Raw genomic sequence first — 19,361 nt, 5'->3', positions numbered from 1 at the left:
AGATTAGCAGAATCAGCAAGATTCACTTACTTTAATGCAATGTCAGTGCCTTTTTAAAAATATTTCATAGTAACTTACTGGGCACCCGTTCTCTTACAGAAGGTCCTGTGACAACTCCTGATGATTGCTCAGCCTGACAATCAAGAGCTGCTGCCCTGATTGCTGCTCGTCAGGCACAGCTTTTCATTAAGCAAGGTATGCTTTTGACTGCTCAGTAAATTTCAGAGCGATACAACAATTGACAAGAATTACAGTGTTATAGTTTGTTGCCTGAATGACTTTGTGTCCCTTTTAGATGTCAACCGCCACAGAAAATGGGACAGGAGGGAATCGGAGCTCAGAGAAAACCTACAAGAAGGTAAAAGAGTGTGTTTGGTAACATTTTCATGTTATGATGAATATGAGCACGATCCCTTAACATTTACTTGGAAATGCTGCCGTTTAGAGTCAGCTTTTGCTTCTGAGCCACTCGAGTCCCTTAACTCCTTCTGCAGCACATTATGTCGTGACCCTTCCACAGCCAGCTGTCAGTCAAGTGCTGGGTACATTTGTTTTCTTTCTTGTACTGTAGACGTCACTCCTTATGGAAACATCTCTCTCTCTTTTCTTTTTTTAAGATTCAACCATAATGCATTTCTTTATACTAGATACCTCTGTTCAGGTTTGGGGAAATATGTTTTTTTTAAAGGTGTCATGCAATAAAAACACAAACTGGATTTGTGTCCAAGTCTGCAAGTGCAGTTGGATGTGTTTGTGTGGAAATTCTCATATTTCAAATCAAATCAAAGGGTAAGCAAGGGAGCAAGTGTGCCACGGCTAGACTAATGTGATATTTTCTTTTCGAATTTCCCATCCAGACCACATCCTCGGCGTTAAAGGGAGCCATTCAGCTCGGTATTGGCTATACAGTGGGAAACCTCACCTCCAAGCCTGACAGAGATGTTCTTATGCAAGACTTCTATGTGGTGGAGAGTGTCTTTCTGCCCAGGTCAGTGATCCCACACGCACATCCACAGTGTTACATTCACAGAAACACTCTCTCAGCATATGTGTTTTTGTGCGTTGAAGGTTTGCGTCCTTGTCGCGTAAGCTCAAGGTTATTTATCTGCAGGACTTGGTGAATAGGAGAGCTGCTTCGTAAAAACAGACTGTGTGTAGGTTGGCTGTGAATGAAGTGAATGAATGGAAAGCGAGTGAAGGGCACGCTTCGCCTGGACGGCCTCCGCAAATATTATATGTCTGGATCTCGAATGAAAACCATTAACAGCTGTTATTAATCACGCTCGGTGGAAACTACATGCGCTCGAAATCCACTCCAAAGAAAATGTGGTACCGCCTCAAACTGCCAGCGTCATCATTTATCAACAGTTTTGCTAGTCTAAGTCATGACGCAGGGATAAAACTATTCTAGTGGATTATCTTGCCAAGAACTGTGGAATCAGCTTACTGTGTGCCTCTTAACAGAGCAAAACGTACGGTGGCGCGCCGCTGAGCTATCTTCAAAATTACATCATCAGCTCAAAGAAATGCTTTATATAATCTAAAGCAGGACAAGGAATTCATCGAAAGTGTTGCCTTATGTCCACACATATGGTTTATTAACACACAGCTGATGCTGCGGCACATACTTTATCAGTTTTTGTCTTCTTTTAGAGCTGTAGAGGAACTACAAAAACAAATTAAATCAGGAGCAGCTGAGCAAAAGATGTCTATTAGTTGCTGTTTGTCCATCCCAGTGTAAATACATCCAAGGTCATTCAATGTTGTGTTTAACCCTTGGACGTCAGGAGGAGAATTACAGTCCTATCAGGATGTACTTTGTGGTTTACCTTAGAGATGCTGCACCAGGATATGCAAACTGGGCATGGTTTATGCAAACCTCCTTCTGGCACGCACACCAGTCCTGCTCCTCAGCAACAGCCAAACAAAGCTCTTGTTGTGTTTGACTGATAAAGGCCCTGATGACTTTCAAGACTTTGATGAAAACTCCACGTCGCTCGCTGAGACTCTGAAGCGCAAAATGACGAGCGACAATTGGTTTAAAATGAGGCTTGTTTCATCCAGCCCAAGTTTGAATTAAAATGAAAGTGGTGGCAGTCTCCAGGGCCACCTTTTTCACAGGGGGAGAAAGAATCTAGGCCATGTTGTTAGGAAGAAAATAAAATTACACAAGACAGAACAAACAGAGTGTAATGAGTGAGGGGAGAAAATTAATGTCTTACATCTTTAATCTGACATAACCGTTTCCTATTTTATTCCTTCTGCTTTCCCTCAGCATTTATCTTCTGTTCTGTAATAGCACACAACCCCTTCTCTTTCCTCCCACCGCAGGACTACCCTGAACAAGTGACTAAATGATGGAAACGGAGATGTCACTTTGACTCCCACACGCTTAATTTTCAGTTTGTCTCACACCTTTCCGCAGACTCACGCAGACACAGAGAGGGAGATGAATCCCTGATTAGACTGAAATTTTTCCGGGCGCTTGTGTTGCTTAATGTTTTTTTTCTTTTAAGTAGACTCTCAATCAGTGGCAAATGATTCCCGTTGTCCTCGCGCACTAAACAAACCATTCAAATGCCATTGTTGCGTGATCACAGATATAGTGTTACACCTGCGCCTTGCCTCCGTGTCACTGAATATAGCACACACAGGGAACAACAAAAGGGCCTCTCTACCCAGAGCAGCTTCCAAGTAACCAGATTTAGAGGTGCCCTGGGAAACAAAACCTTTATTAACCTATTTCTGCAACTACAAAACTGATTCCAATGAAAGTTTAGTTTTAAAAAAAGACTCGACGGCTGACTCACGCTAACCTTATCCAATGTGCTTACAGGATTATGGGTTAGGTTAGTTAGAAACAGGGTCAGCCTTTGTCAAAGCCCGTCTGGAAACGTCTCCCACTCCACGCTTGGCAAAAAACAAAAAAAACATGCAGGTTATTGTGTCTCATTTTGTTTGGTTTTAAACCTTTTATTTGAGCCATTTTCTCCCCATTTGAGCTGAAGTGCATGTTTTTTATTTGGTATTGTTCGATCCAGTAATTAGAGCCATCTTCAGTCTCCAGGCGAAGAACTCTATACAGACCTATCTGTTAGCACAATGCTGGTGAATCTGGGTTCCCATAGAGGACTTACTGAAGCCTGTTCAAGCAGGAATGGAAGAAAATACAAGGGCCCACTGATAAAATTACCCAGAGTCAATAGCGTAGATACCAGGCACAAAGATTAGGTGCTGGTGTTCATTTCCCCCCGGTAGTGCCAGTTTTCCAGGGGGCGCGAGAATGCATCTGTGTTACTGACACTAACATGTTTCCTTTTGTAATGTTAAAGCTTCTTTTTTAAATTTCATGTCAGTTAGTGTTGAAAGATGTATCTAATATACCCGTTTGTGTGTTTGTCTCATCTTGTCTTGGTCAAATATTACCAGTGAGGGAAGCAACCTGACTCCAGCACATCACTATCCTGACTTCCGCTTCAAGACGTACGCCCCGCTGGCCTTCCGCTACTTCAGAGATCTGTTCGGCATCAAGCCAGATGACTACCTGGTAAGACTAAAACCTGGCAGACCTTGCAGGTCATTATTTGTGTTCATGCTCATAATCCAGACCTCAGCTCAGTCTGGATCACCACCTCATTTGTATGGAGCCATGCCGCAGGAAGCAAATCTAGTGCACTCTCATTTCTCAGCACAGCAACTGAAATTAACCTGCTGGTCCTATTCAAGGGGGTAAAAAAAGGTCATTTTAAGTTTTTGCTTTCAAGACTTAAAGGGAAAAAAAGGAGATTTAAAAAAATATGCTGAGTCACTTCCACTGGCTGCCTGCCCAGTATATCCCTGCACATAACCCGCATAAACTCACACTGCTGTTTATGAGATTAAACAGAGATAATTTTTATAAATTAGTGAGATCTATGACATTGGATTTTGATGTTTTACCTGTTCCAGCCTCGATGCAAAGCTCAGCTAACTGCTTGCTAGGTGCTATAACTTCACATTCAACGTAAGGTGTTACAGGGGCATAAATGCTGAAATCGCGTCATTTTAAGGCTGTTGCTAGGCGGTTGCCAGTCTACGTAATGACGTAGATGCATTTTTAAGATGTTCTACATGCCAGGTTTGATTTCTCATCTCCCTGGTTGTGTAGGAGGAGTGGGCAGCCAAAGAAACAACCACACAGGCTGAGATTTCCTGTGTTACAGCGAGATTCACCTGGTTCTTACATGCACACGTCACAAACTGACATAGATAATCAGTTGTAAGTCTGATAAAGAAGAGAGAATTCCTCGTTATTTTTGTCTGTCGGGAATTTCTTTCCACCAACTAAATGCTGACTAATGTAGAATCCAATAGGTTCAGTAATGCTAGCAGTCCCCAGGAGGGTGGAGTCAAGACAAAACATTGGGGTGGTGGAGATACTGGAGCTAATAATGACAGAGCATGTGCCCTCATTAGCACAGCTGTAATCCTCACACATGCAGTGATTTCCCAGCAGACTCACAGGCAACACATTTTGACATTTAGACAGAAGCGTTTTGTGTGATTCATGTTTTTGTTTTTGCTCGTTTGCACGTGTTTTTGTCTGTGAAAATATTCCCTGGCTGAAGTCTTTGGTGTTCATTTCAAACGTTTGACAGCACTAATTTAATGCTAAATTGATACTCTACCTTTATATAAATAAAATTAGATTTCATAAAGGTGTGATTTCCTCTGACCTTTATCCTGCTGTGGCGGCATCTTCCTGCATTCCTTATGCCTCGAAGTCTTTCCTAAACCCATCAGGCTACATTGTTCCTTTTGATGGCCAGATTCTTTTCTGCATAAATGAGAGACAAAAAGCTCCAGAAGAGAGTCGGAGATTAAAAAGTTATTTCAAGGCCGAAGTGGGTTGATGGCGTAAGGTCCGCCAGCGTTGAGGAGTAGTGCTAATGACTGATGTCCTTGAGGTGATGATGAATTCATTCAGGCGGAGGCCACACTGCGGTGTCTAATTAAGAGAGAATGTGGACACGCATATACAGCCAGCCTCAGTGCAAATGCAATAAAGTGTGGATGTGTTTGTGCCGGTAAGGCAACGTGACTGTGGATGGTCATGAAGTGGAAGAGTCTCTGGAGAGGGAGAGTGGATGCCTCCAGTGTTTCTCTCTTTTGAAAATGTGGCTCTCATAATGCACTGATTAATATCTAACACTTCTCTACAGTCTTGCGGGTTCTTGTATGTAGATGGGCACTGCGGGACGGAGGCTCTCGTTTCTTAGCAGGAAGATTCACATGTCCGTGGGCGCCTATAAAGTTTGACAAACAGATAAACAGTAGACTGATGTGAAGCAGAGCTGGCATTAATGGAACAATAAAACAAATGTAGACAGGGTTCTGCTTTCTCCGATAAGCATGTGAACAACTGTAGACTTTGGGGCTGATTTTTCATTACAAAAGCAGCCCTCCAATTTTGTGGCACCAGCTGAGGGACCTCTGTTTCCTGCTCTGCTGCGTGCAAAGCTATACCATAAAGAGTTGATTTGTGAATTTGATGTATTAGATATGAAATGTTTATGGCTCTCTTCCTCAGTACTCCCTGGTAAACGAGCCTCTGATTGAGCTGGTCAACCCCGGGGCCAGCGGCTCTCTCTTCTACCTGACCAGCGACGATGAGTTCATCATTAAAACCGTTCAGCACAAGGAGGCCAAGTTTCTCCAGAGGCTGCTACCTGGATACTACATGGTGAGAAGTTTAATGTTACTTCATTACAGTTTGTGATGGCATGTGAAAATTCTTGCTGATTGGTGTCTAAAACCCGCTCGGTGTTGAATGAGTGATTACTCACGAGATGCTTCAGAGGCAAAAATGAGATGGAGTGAAAATGCCCTTTAGCTCCTGCACTAGGAGCCTGAATAGCAATTCAACTTGACTGAGGACAGTGGTAGATGCATAGATAAAAGTCCAAAATTTGATCAGTTCATTTTGTTATTCATGTTTTTATTTATTGCATCCACATTCTGCTTGACATCACAAGATTGGCAGTGAAGCATGGAGTGTACATGGTGCCAAGTTTTCCACATATGGAGTTTAAACCATACGCAGTCTTCCCCTTCCAGTTAGTCCTCTTCTGCAGCAATTCGCCACTTCTATTCACCGCTTGCTATTTTTAGATATATCCTTTCATAGAAGTGCTGTTCTGACCACTTAAACTTGTGCTCCAGTAGTGTGTTTTAGATCTGATCCACTGTGTCAAAACGGGAACCCTTCACTTGAATGTTTTCTTTTTGGAGAAGAAGGTAAAGTCGCAGGGAACCGTATCTGGCAAGAATTGAAGGTGTTGAGCCAAGACTTTGTTAATGTGGGAAAAAAAATACACTCACAAAATTTTGAGTTGTCTTTTGAATGTTTTCCCTCAGCAGTCTAACTTTGGGAGACAGTTTGGACAACTCCTTGAATGTTATAGCAAAATCGAAAAGCACGCTCACTGGGCACTATGTGCCATTCCACTGAAAACTGCTGTGCTCTGAGCCGTAACAGAAGACTCAGCACTCTTCTTGGCATGAAAATCAGATCTGTCTGACACAGAAGTTTGCTCTTTGCACAAGTTTAAAGTCCTCTGCAAAGGTCTATTTTTTTTTTTTTTTTTTTAAATCAGCGGAGCTACAGATTTTTTATAGTAGTAGAAATACTAAACAGATGGTCCACAATTTATAGCTCTATCTACAAACACTAACAGAGCTCCTTATCTGGGGTAGGTACGTCACAGTTATCTGCAATATAATTCTGACCATGCACAAATTAGTTACCAAACTGCTTCCTTTTATCCCACACATTAATATATCTTTTAAAAAATGCACCCAGTCTACAAAACTCAACGTCATTGCGACCCCTGTGCTTTTTCTAAATTCACAGAACTTGAACCAGAATCCACGCACTTTGCTTCCCAAGTTTTACGGCCTGTACTGCATCCAGTCTGGAGGCATCAACATCCGATTGGTGGTGATGAACAATGTGTTGCCTCGCTCTGTCAAAATGCACTACAAATACGACCTGAAGGGATCCACCTATAAGAGACGAGCGTCCAGGAAAGAGAGAGAGAAGGCCTGTCCGACCTACAAAGACTTGGACTTTCAAGACATGCACGAGGAGGGGCTTTACTTTGACGCCGAGACGTACAACAACCTCATGAAGACTCTGCAGAGAGACTGTCGGGTAGGTAGTTTTATGGATGTTCTTCTCACAGACTGGCTTTGAAATGGCAGCCGTATCATGACAGGAAGCTCTCTATTATTCCCTACAACAAATAAGGAAGTCTAGGATGATCTCATTTTGGTTTCATAGCACGGAGCTTTCCTGGTGAAATCCTTTCAAGCTGGAAATCTTAGTCTAGTGAGAAAATATATCTTTTTAAAGGGTTGGTATGTATTCTAACACCAGCAACATGCATCCTTGTAACTTAATCACATTATATACTGCTTTGGGATAATAAGTGCGTATCCTAGATGGGACGAAATATTTTGAAAAGAGAATTTTCCTTGTCTTTGCCACAGAGGGAAAGACGATGTGTTCAGCTAAACTTTCAGTTTGCCTCGGGTCTCTGTTCTTGTTTCCTTGCACGGCTATGTTTCACTACGTGACAGCTCTCCAAACACTGAATGTGATTAAGGCATGATCCTGGTAGCGTGAGACTCAGAGCCCTGTCCAAAGATAGTCTTCCAATCTAAAGGCTCACATTCTTCTCTGTATTAATGCAGACACCGTGAAATTGTTCAACTGAAGGAGGATAGTTTGAGCTTAATAAGAGACGTGAGCTGTGCTCTGGCGATTCACCAAATCTTTTAAAAAAGAAAACGTTATGCTGCAAACACATAAACTTCATCCTTTCATATCCCTTTGTCTGTCTGCATTACATTAGTTTGGAAGAATAGTTGCTAGTCGTGGAGGCTGATGGATCGTGTACACTAAATTTTCAGATTTGTGGGCCATAGCTGTGATTAAATAAGAAGCCTCTAGGTTTTAAAAAGCAAAAGACACAAAACTTAAGTGGTACTGATGTCTGCACCCTCTGTTCCCCTCCCAAGGCAACAATTCAGGCGTTGTGCACCATAAACTCATAAAACAAATGGCTGTATATTAAGCTTTTTTACATTAGAGCCTTCTGAAATGTTGAATTAAGACCCTAATAAAGCACTAAGCATACATAACCTTTGGCTCGTTGTCGGTTACAGCAGAAGTTTCCATTTGGAAAATACCCTTTCTAAACACAGAGAGGTGGCATATTTGTGAAGCTATTTATACACCATGATCAAACACTAGATAATCAGGTTAGAGCAGACCTGGGCATCGGACAGCCTCTAGTTAGTTGTGCTTTTATTTAAAAGTCACCTTTGGGGGTTTTGTTGTTTGTTTGTTTTAAATCTATATATGTACATGTGTGCAAGCAAATGGAGCTTCACTGTAAACATGTTCGGGGAAACACTTATGAGAGATATGATACGATATGAAAATGTCAGCTCACACTAAAAATAAAATAAAAAGACTTTCAGGGTGTAGAGTTTTTTTTAACAAGACATGTATGTAAGTATGTATTCACTGAGGTCAGAGGTAAGACTGTGTGCTTTGCTTGTGGAGAGCTCATTTGTGTGTTTAAGGAGTACAATTTGAATCGCCATTCTGAGACTAAACACACAGAGATGATTTTGAGTGTTTCTCTTTGGCTCTGGATGAGGGCTGTGTCAATCCCACCCAGTGACAATTACACAGGCCAGTTACTTATTCTTTTAGGTAAATCCCAAGTATATTACAGAGGAGCTGGCAAGAACGACCTTAGTGAAAGGGACTGTAACAGGGAGTGATTTGTTCACAGATAACTGGCAGACGTTATGTCCAAATCTGACAAATTTCAGATTTGAACACTTTAAAAATGATTAAAGGCAGATTTAGACAGAAGTAACTGAACTGAACCCAGAACTGAAATTCATATGTTAGCATTGTACGATACAGCAGGAGGTGTTGTGTAACTTGGTGCTAAAAATTAACCATGTTCATAACTAATAGAGTTAATTGGGGTGAGAACGCTGAACTGTTTTTTTGCACTTTTGAAGGAGCATGAAACTAAATATGGTGACATGGGCTACCACACAGCTGTCAGGTGGCTCAGCCTGGGGAAAGAGTATGGGACCTCAGAGCAGAAAGTCAAGAGCATTATGAGAAGAAAGGCACAGACTTTCCAGAGCTCTCAGATGCAGAATAGAAGGCAGATCTTGCATTTGCTGTTGCTGTGACTGTCCTTCACATTTCAACTTTAGACACTGAATCTGATGATTTTAATGCACTTATTTAAGACCAAAACCAGCTAGTTTTACTCCACTGAAAAAAAAAAAAAAAGAAATAAAAAAACAGAGATTAATTCATTTACCTACAAGCAAGATGACAACAGTATTTTGTGTAAAGTTAAAAGTCTTGTGCAAAAATATGCGCATACAGTTCACAGTTGTTTTGGGAATGTTGAGTAAATGGTAATTAAATGTTGACGTTTTTACTGTGTCACATTTTCATCGTCTAACTGTAATGACGACTCTTTCTAGTAGCACTTTATAAAGAGAGAAAATTAATAAGTAAAATTGAGTTGGGCTTTTTAGTGTGTCCCTTCACAACAGCCCCAGTTTGTCATGTGGTCTCTTGGGAAAGTTAATTGCCCACTTATGGTTTTAAGGGCCATTTCACAGTGTGCAGAAAATCTAGACCTCAATTGTTGTGTTTGGGGAAAAAAAATGTTAACAGCCTGCTGTATTTAACCTGGAAATAGACCTGGATGTTACAGCAAGTGTTGATGGGTACATCAGATGAGTTCAGGGAACAGCAAAAGAAAGACTTCCTGGCAAAGTTCCTGCTGAGTCGTGCCAACCTGCCAGACCTGGCAACCTCGTGAGGCTCCATATAGCTAACAACTTAATGACTTCCCTTACACCAAACTTCGGGTAAATGATTCAGTTTTTTATTTGGAAGAAGAGGAAACAAACATGATGTTTTTATTGAAAGAATTAAAGCTAATGAATAGTTTGATGCTGTGTGTTTAAATCAGCCTATTATGTAACACAATCTGTGTCCTCTCTTTTCTGTATACTCAGAAAACAAGTAATGACATGGGTAGTTCTGTTTTACAGAAAATCTTTTGCTGCATTAGTTTGTAGTTTTGTGTTCCTCTTTAGGGGAAATTGATTCCTCTTACAGGATTGCTGCATAAACAGGTGTGATCACCTCTTGCTTTCCCTCCTTTTAAGTCAAACATTATCTCGAGTTTTGCGGTAAATCTGGGTCTTGTGATGTTGACTTACAGTCAGGCTACCATAAACTCAGAGGACCCTTATGTAATCTCCTCAGGTTAGAGTGTTTCTCATTATCATTAACCAGTGTGTTGACTTTCTCAAAGTTCTGTTTTCTTAAGCACACTGACACCGACATCCTCCCTTCTGGCTAATTCAGTGATTTCTTAATGTTTAACCTGGCAGTGCACGCAAGCAGTTCACAAGCTCCAAGTACAACAGAGATGCACTGGCTGTCTGTGTGTGTATAAAATTAATGTATATAGTTTATAAAACTATATGGTGTATGCAAGTTGGACTGTTTTGCAGCAGCCGTTACAGAGACTGTGCTGTATAGTTTATTGTCATGGCTTCCTGCGTTTGCCTCCTAAGCGGGAAGCAAAGTGCCCTCTAAGCAGAATCTCTGTCCATTTCCATGAGTAAGCAGCTAACCCCGTCACCCCAGGAGAGGCCGCGGACCAGAACGCAGAGTAAGGGTCGGCAGAAGCTAAGCAACAGGGGGCATAGGGGGCTTTGGAGGGAACGAGGAAGTGGAAGAAAGAGTTGTCCTTTAATAGCTATGATAAAAAAAGTAATGTTCAGCTGTTTTTCCAGAGCCTGCAGGGAATGTGGGAATGTGGAAAGTCAGAGTTTAGTTGAAAGAAGAAATGTGTTTGAGCAATGCTTGTGACATTTCAGAAATAACCGATACTCACGGTTACACAGGACACTTCTGGAGAAATGCCGGCTGTGCTCTCTTCTTAAGTCTCTCCTCTCCATTACTCTCCAGCTCCCCTGATACTCCCCCAAATGCCAAAACAACACGAGGCATTAATAATTCATGCTGAACTCTACTCTACAGAGAGAGTGAGACAGAGAGGGTTTATTGTAGAGTGTGTGTGCATCTACCAGTCTGAGTGTGCGTGTGTGTGTGTGAAGAGCATTGCTGTCACATTACAGTGACTGTGCAGTGAGGCAAACATAATGACTGTGATGCTGAAGATGAAATCAAGCTGTTGGGAGACTTTTCTTCACAACACATGCTTGGCTGTCAACAATTTGTCATCTTGTGGGCAACTCAGGCCAAAAAAGCATTAAAAAATATACACTTTTGGCCACTTTATTAGATACACTTGCTAGTACTGGTTTGGCCCCCTGTATGCCTTCAGAAGTGCCATAGAATAGCATAGATTCACAAAGGTGCTGGAAACATTTCTTGAGCATTTTGGTCCATGTTGACATGATAGCATCACACAGTTGCTGCAGATTTGTTGCCAACACATTAGTTTTTGTGCAGAGAACTGCCGCTCGCTGGATATTTTTTCTTTTTCTGACCATTCACTGTGAGCCCTATAGATGGTTGTGCAGGCAAATCCCAGCAGATCAGCAGTTTCCGAAAACACCAGCAACCATGTCAAGTTCAAAGTCACTTAATCACCTTTCTTCCCCATTCTGATGCTCACTTTGAACTTTAGCTTGTCGTCTCCGCCATGTCTCAGCTCCTGAAAGCACTGAGTCGCAGGAATGTAATTGGCTGATTAGATATGTTTGTTAACAAGAAGATAAACAGGTGTACCTAATAAAGCGGGTGCAAGTGTATTTTAAAATGCAAGCTTTTGAATTTCAGACACCAACAAGGACAAAAATGGAAAGATTTAGTGCAATGCAGGCATGAACATGTGATAGATGGACTGTAATGGGAGTAATTTTGAATTATAATGACCGCTGTGTGGATATACAGGGTAAAAAAATAGATGTTTCTATTAACAGGTGAATTAAATGTGATTGTCTGTAATTATTCTGGTTAGACATTGATTCCCTTCTGGCTGTCGACTGGTTGATTAAAGTGTTTTGGGGCACAGAGAGCAAATTTCATCTATTTTCTATTTATTTTTAGCCATTAAATTAACCATTATATGGAAAATAATGTTGTTTGTGGAATTAACAGGTCAGTGGAAAATAGGAAGAATACAGCAGAGTGTGGTAGACAAGTGAAAACAAATATTACAGAGAGGGAAGCTCAGTTGATCACTCGGGTCCATTTCAAGAGAAGTCAGGAAGTGTGTTGCTCTTACAGCCGTTTTGTCAGCAGTCATTGAAGCCACTCATTGCGTGGCGTCGTGATGTCATGGAGAGCAGTACGAATATGAAAACATTACGCCCTACTTTACACCCCTGTGGGATTTTTCTTTTTAAAGTTTCAGATCACAATGTGTTATGTTTGAATCATTCTCATCCTCTGTGCTTTAAGAAGAATGTCAAATAAAGTAAGCGTACAAAGAACGGAGAATAAGGGTAAAGTTGAATTAGATTTCTTTCTAATCAAGGCCATTTTCTGAATCAAGCCCTTTTTTTCAGTTTTTATTGTGTCATTTCATACCGTTTTTTACCCATTGTGAAGAAAAGATCTTAAATTACCAACACTGACAGTGTGTTGCAGGATTTGAGTTGTGGCTTTTGTGGCCTCCTCAGGTGGCGGGTTGGTGTTTGTTCCTTTCTGCCCCATCATGACTTCTGTGACAAACCAAGCGTTCTTGAACTGGACTCGTAGTCGGTATATGCTTGGAAAAAGTGATTCAGCTTGCTCAATGAATAGACTAGGCTGTCTTACTAAGGAACACATGTATTTGTGTATTATTGGTGTATTAGTGCAAAGTCGGGCGGCTCTACTGGCTCAGAGCTGAATGGGTGGAGGAGCGCTTTAGGCTAGACGATGATGAGAAACATCGAAATTTGTTGAGGATTAAGCTATGCTATGACAAAGCTGGCTTCTCACGGGAGCTTTAGTGCAGTATTATTATTACTTTCACTATGAGACAAGAACGGTTGTGTTCGAAAGCAGGAACTAAAGACTGTACCGGTATGCCCCTCAGAATAAGTCAGATTAAAAAAATCCAAGGAGAAATTTTGCATAAATAACACACAAACGTGGGTGTTCTCTGTCTGCTGTGATGCTGTGATTGTCCGTCGGGGAAAACTGGGGCCCGGATGCTCGGTCGTGGCTTTCTGTAGGCAGCGTGATGTGTATGGCTCTATTCAAAATGGTTGCTGTTTGAATAGGCTGGGGGAGTTTGAGTGAGGGGATGCAAATAGTTGATATGAAAAAAAAGAGGGGTGGGGGGTGATCGGTGAAAAGGCCCTGTGTTTGTTTTGAGTCACTCATTAAGTCTGCTTGCAGTTGTGTGCATGAATGTGTGCCGCTTTGACTTTAAATATCAGCAAATGCTAACTTGATTTACAATGAACACTAATAAAATCTTCTCTGACTTTGCTTTGAGGATTTCTTATCTATAGATAACTTCATTTTTCTCTGGATTCTGGGCCATGACTGTCTTTATGTCAGGTTTTTTTTGCAGTAAATATAGAAATCTTTGTGGGAATGCATAGTGTTAAAGCATTTACCTGGTTTATTCACTCATGTTTAGACAGCCTGTTTCATCAGATTTTTCATCCCATAGAAACACATTAAAGCTGCAGAGGGAAGCGCGATTTATGACAGAGCTGCATTAATCTTTACAAGTCTCGAAAGCTCAACTGGCATTGTTTTGACCTTAAACGAAGGCAGAGTTCAGCGGTAGGTGTGGCGTAGCTGCAAGCTCGATCCCATAAGAAGATGTGTGTCATTTTTATTCTCCCGACTGTATTTGCAAAATCAAATGGCTTCAAGCTAAGAATATTAAACCGTTACCATAGCTTGTCTTATTTTTCTTGGTTGTTTGTTTCAGTCTGGGTCATAAAGTAAGCCTCAGTACACGGCAGTGACCTCAATCCCATTCTCAGAACAAGCTCCCACCTCACTTTCTGCCCTTTTCCTGCCACAGGGTGGCTTTTCTTGAGCACTGGGTTCCCATAAAGTCAGAGGGTTTATGGGAAGCTTGGTAAAAGGCTCCTCAGACGGGTCGGTGTGTAACACTTGGCTCTCTGTGGTGAAACACCTTGTTTATTTGGCTCTGAACAGGTTTCAGCAGAGATTTCCTGTTGCTGGCTTTCTGGTCTTTCATCACCCGACACACTTTTGACTGAGCTGGGTGATGAAAGTGTTTTAGGAAGGAAACAACTCCCTCCTCGTGAGAGTCTAGTAGAAAACTTTTCAAAGTTTCGAGAGGTGGGAGATTGAATCATGTAACGATATCCAGATTGTGATATTGAGTGAACTCTTTTTATTTGTAATTTGCAATAGGTGCTTGAGAGTTTCAAGATCATGGACTACAGTCTTCTGCTGGGCGTGCACGTCCTGGACCACAGAGAGGGGGGCGAGCAGGGTCAGGCAGGGGGTGATGGGAGGAGACCCGTGGCTCAGAGGGTGCTTTACTCCACTGCCATGGAGTCCATTCAAGGAGACGGCAAGGCTGCTGAAGCCCTCACCACTGATGACACGTGAGTTTATTCAGCCTGGGCGGGCGAAGCACACACATGCACACACACACCTCCTCTGTTTGTCTCCTGATGTCCACTTTTTCCCTCGCAGACGTTACACAACCTTCCACAGAACGCTCGAACACACAGTCGGGCTCTCGCATAACCATAGCTACAAAAATACAAACACTGTTCTGCATATTTACAGCAACGCACACACACAAATGTAAATACTGCAGGAGCCTCTTTTACAAACACTCGTAAAAAGTGCAGAGGCACGTTTGAACGTTTATTTGAACTACAGCTGCTTTCTAAATGCTGCCATGTTTTGGTTTCTGTCTTCTTTTTCAGGATGGGCGGCATCCCAGCCCGGACACACAAAGATGAAAAGCTGCTCATCTACCTGGGCATCATAGATATTCTACAGTCATACAGGTACTGATGCTAATGAAACTGAAAAACACTGGATTTTTACTGCCTTTCCTTCTTACTTTGTCTAGAAAATAGATTAATATGTTGACTTCTTGTGCCACGAAGTCTTATGAGATCCAACCGCCTTTTGGGTCATCAGCTTTTCCTACTCGTGGTGTTTTAAAAGCATTGCATAAACCTTTGTGAGCCTTGTCGGCATCAGACTCTTGACAGCGTAGGCAAAGTCAGATCAGGTCAGATATGATGAAAAGGCAGAGTTTGTGTACTTTTGCTCTCTTAAAAGCTAAATGTTGCTCAACTTAAAGGCTGAACTTTAAGTTGAGCAAAGTTTTGCGCTGCACCCAGAAGGAAAAGTGAAACCTTTTAGGTTGATCGGGCATAAAGGGGAATTTGTTGTATAACCTTCGTAACAAGGCCTCTTTTTGTTGTGTTTCTCCTGCAGGTTCATTAAAAAGTTGGAGCACTCATGGAAAGCCCTGGTGTACGATGGTGTAAGTTGATAGCCTGCTCAAATCTGATGGAGCAGCTTTTATGAATGAGCCTTTTATTTTGTTACATCCTCTTTAAAGTTACCCGTGGCTGTCCGATAAAAACCTGACTTCTTCTTTTTTTTTTTTATTTCTTTCCTCCCTTTCTGATTTGTCCTCAGGACTCTGTCTCAGTCCACCGGCCTGGGTTTTACGCCAGCCGCTTCCTGAAGTTCATGAGCACACGGGTCTTCAGGAAGACTCAGCGTAAGTCAGCTGACTGATCATGGTCATACATGTGAAACTAAAGGAGGAAACAAAATGTGGAAAGCTGGAAATCCTTCTCTGGTAACGGGAATGAAACTGCAGGCAGTTTATCTTATGAATTACTGGGTATTTTGATGTCACTGAAATAGCACTGGGTCTTTTAGAGTCGGCTATTGGATAAGCTTTTGAAGCACATGATCAGTAAACTCCGAGATAGGAAAATAGTTTTCATAGTTTTTTAATAGTTTTATCCGTAGCATCTATTCTCAGTGTCCTGGGTGTGGCTTTAGGTGAAACCAGGAAGCTGTTTTGGAACATCAAATATAGAAACAAATGTTACCATGTCGGACCCCCTCTGTGGAAATACATATGGCTGAGGCACTGATTTGAGGATTTAGCTGCGCTGTTAACCATTGCCAAGTCCCGACAGAGGGAGATGACAGGAAAGGATTTTATTTCACGCCCTGCTCAGGAGGCAGAATAAGAAGCGGCTTAGGGGACATTTGTGTCAGCGTCATTGTGCATTTTAACAGTTTAATAGCTTCTAATTTTGGAAGCAGGGCATTGAAGTTTTCCTCTGTGTGAACACTGATTTGATTTATCTCCCCCTAATTATTGCAGTTTTTGTCTCCCTCGCCTCCAAGTCCCTGAATATCAGATTGTGGTCCTTTACCTGACTCATGTGCTCCCTTTTTTTTTTTTTTTTTTTTTAATTTTGGCTCCACAGCAATTCGATTCTCCCCTTCAAAGAGGACCCGCACTTCCATCCCTGCTCTGAAGTCGTGCTCACAGGAGATCCTTTCATCGCAGGCGGATGAGAGGAACGAGGAGGACAGGAGGGACCGGCTGGTAGGAGCGCGCAGCCTCGCCAGCCTGGATGGACAAGGTACACAAAACAAGAGTTTGACAGATCAGCATCTGTGCCAAGGAAGTGGGGGTGGGATTGGTAGATCATAAAAAGCACTTGACATTTTACCTTAATCCTCGCCACGTCTGCCTCTTCAAGCTTCGTTTTGCGGCTTATTAGAGCTTTTTAGAAACACTCGAAGCCAATAAAGAGCTGCTTCCACTCAGCCATAAAAATGTTGTCCTCTCAGCACTTCCCAAGAGGAGGAAGCAGTCAGTGGTTGATGTATTGTTTGGCTTTGATGGAAATAAACAGAGGTTACCTTCCTATTAACATTACATCAGTTACAGTATTTGTGTGTACAAACTGTGTATAAACCATCCTTAGATTGAGCTCCCCCTACATTCTTAAGTGATAAAGCAGCTACATCTGTGTGATCTTTGTGTTTGATAAGGCGAGTTATTTAGCCAACAACACACCGGAAGAAATGTGGGTGTGGAGCAGAAAGATAAGTCACGGGGGTCATTTGTCCTCTCCTCTAATCGAGCCCTTCCCCAGCTGTATCTCCAGCTGTGATGCAACAAACTATAAATCCGTTAGGGTTGTTAAACTTCCCGACTCGCTCTTATGGTCACTGAAGGGGTCTCGGGAAGGGCAGGAAATCGGTTTTCACTCTAATGGGAGTGGCTCGTATGTCAGTTTAACTGGAAGCATCTAAACAAAGTGTGTCGCACATGCTGCTGCTTTGATCTGAAGTGGGCTGGACCAGCGAAAATCCCATTTCTGTCAGTGTAAAGAATTTTATCTACATATTTAATCCATTTCCATCTCAATATGAGAAAAGAAGTGTGGTTTTTTTTTTTTTCATGATAAAGAAATTCGGCTGTAGTTAATGAAAGAAATCTGTCACTACGACTCTTTGGCCTTTAATCGTAAAAACAAAATGTGTAAAAGTACAGAATTGTAGTAGCTCATTTCCCCAGACTGCCCTGTAATGTTTAATTCACAGAAATGTCTGTAGGAACTTGAATGTCATTCAGTCATTTATCTATTACTTCATTACTTTGGTGTCATATGAATGGCTGTGGGAGGGGATCTTTATCAGTAGGACAAGCTGTAAAATGTATGAAAATACAGGTAAAAGTCCAAAATTTATGCTCTGCTTCACAATCTCCAAAGATGTCTCGTGGGCCGGATCAGAGTCTTCGCCCTTTCGATTCTGGCCCCTGGGCCTTATGTTTGACACCCTAATCTAATCAGTTGCATTAAGCTCTCATTCGCTGCCTTGTGTCGATGATTAGGTTTTGAAGTCCGCAAAGACACGGCCGAATTACAGGAAAAACGTACTTGCTTTTCCTCGGATACATCCAGTGTCAGCTTTAGATTTTATTCAGCTCAGCTTCCAGGAAATGCTTCCTTTTAAGGGGGAACTCTGATTTTACAGCGTTTGGTGTTCTCACACTTATATGGAGCCGAAGTACTCAGCCTAAAGTTGTAAAATGTGTGGGATCGCCCAACCATAGAGGTCAAAATGCGCTTACCTGGATTGTGGAGTTTGAAAGTCTGAAGGCACGGGAGTGTTTACTGTTTTATGGTGCGCTCCCTCTCTCGCTCTCTGTGCTCTTCTTTGCCCTTAACATCAGGCTGTTGTGGCAGATGGCCACCCTCGCCCGAGCTCTTCCTGTCGCCAAGTGTTTGCTCATAGTTAGATTGCTGAATCGTTAGGTTTTTCTCTGTGATTTTGTGGGGCCTTTCCCGTCACTATGAAGCATCTTTAGATGACTGTTTGTATTTATTGGCACCATGTAAGTTAAAACTGAGCCCACCTGAGATAGGAAACCATCACATGTTTAAAATTTAGTTTTCTTTTTTCCTCCTCAGCCGTGTTCGGTTCATATCTGCGCCCCGACATTGTCCCAGCCAACCCATCCTTCTACGAAGGCTCCTCCATGGGAACTATCTCCACCTCCTCCATCTTTGTAAATGTGGAAAACCAAACAGAGGACAGGTACAGTGTCTCCCGTGTTGACGTTTCCTTGTTTTCCTACACTCACACGATCCTGAAATGTTAGGCTGATCACCTTAAACCATGACGCAAGGCCACGAAGAAAAGAAGGAAATCACGCCTGACATGTACACTCACGCACATGCTCGGGCACTCCCACCTTATTGTTACCTGTGCGTCTACCTCACACGGTCTTATTGGTGACGTGCGTCATGGAGCATGTTACTCACTTAGTTTGCCTGCATGCATCCAAGTACACGTGCACGCTTCCTAGACAACATATGAATCAGGATGCATGGTGTTGTAGTGCAGCGGTCCCCAACCTTTTTTGCGCCACGGACCGGTTTATGCCCGACAATATTTTCATGGACCGGCCTTTAAGGTGTCGCGGATAAATACAACAAAATAAAACTAGTACCGGTACTGAAAAAAAGAAAATTTATTCATAACACACGTGAAAAGACCAAGGAAAACCGAGTAAACGATAAAAACAATAACAAAATAACGCTGAAAACCGATAAAAAAACCCTGAAAACTATACATTTGACACCTGAGCCTCAACTCTCGCGGCCCGGTACCAAACAACTCACGGACCGGTACCGGTCCGAGGCCCGGGGGTTGGGGACCGCTGTTGTAGTGGACGCCAGTGCAATGTCTTTCCAGGAAAACTTTTATTTGATTGGACTCTTGTGGCAGGAATGAC

General features: G+C 42.2%; 1 protein-coding gene across 2 annotated transcripts in view; it reads left to right on the top strand.

Moving 5' to 3' along the window:
* Window positions 1-19,361, top strand: part of pip5k1bb (phosphatidylinositol-4-phosphate 5-kinase, type I, beta b) — a 32,916-nt gene that overhangs the window by 10,091 nt on the left and 3,464 nt on the right. The window contains exons 2-13 of one of the 2 annotated variants that reach the window (XM_084946084.1): window positions 103-195; window positions 296-358; window positions 858-988; window positions 3,430-3,547; window positions 5,570-5,722; window positions 6,893-7,192; window positions 14,465-14,661; window positions 14,992-15,075; window positions 15,515-15,563; window positions 15,722-15,806; window positions 16,534-16,692; window positions 18,535-18,661. In XM_084946084.1, the coding sequence (XP_084802210.1) occupies window positions 296-358; window positions 858-988; window positions 3,430-3,547; window positions 5,570-5,722; window positions 6,893-7,192; window positions 14,465-14,661; window positions 14,992-15,075; window positions 15,515-15,563; window positions 15,722-15,806; window positions 16,534-16,692; window positions 18,535-18,661 (1,466 nt within the window). In that variant the 5' untranslated portion in view covers window positions 103-195. Of the gene's footprint in view, window positions 1-99; window positions 196-295; window positions 359-857; window positions 989-3,429; window positions 3,548-5,569; window positions 5,723-6,892; window positions 7,193-14,464; window positions 14,662-14,991; window positions 15,076-15,514; window positions 15,564-15,721; window positions 15,807-16,533; window positions 16,693-18,534; window positions 18,662-19,361 lie in introns of both variants that reach the window. The other variant, XM_084946083.1, reaches the window with a different exon arrangement.

The sequence above is a fragment of the Perissodus microlepis genome, chromosome 12 (assembly GCF_051167445.1).
Source record: "Perissodus microlepis isolate ML-2025 ecotype Zambia chromosome 12, ASM5116744v1, whole genome shotgun sequence".
Classification (NCBI taxonomy): Eukaryota; Metazoa; Chordata; class Actinopteri; order Cichliformes; family Cichlidae; genus Perissodus; species Perissodus microlepis.
The sequence above is the reverse complement of the archived record's forward strand: the minus strand, read 5'-3'. Positions and strand labels throughout refer to the sequence as shown.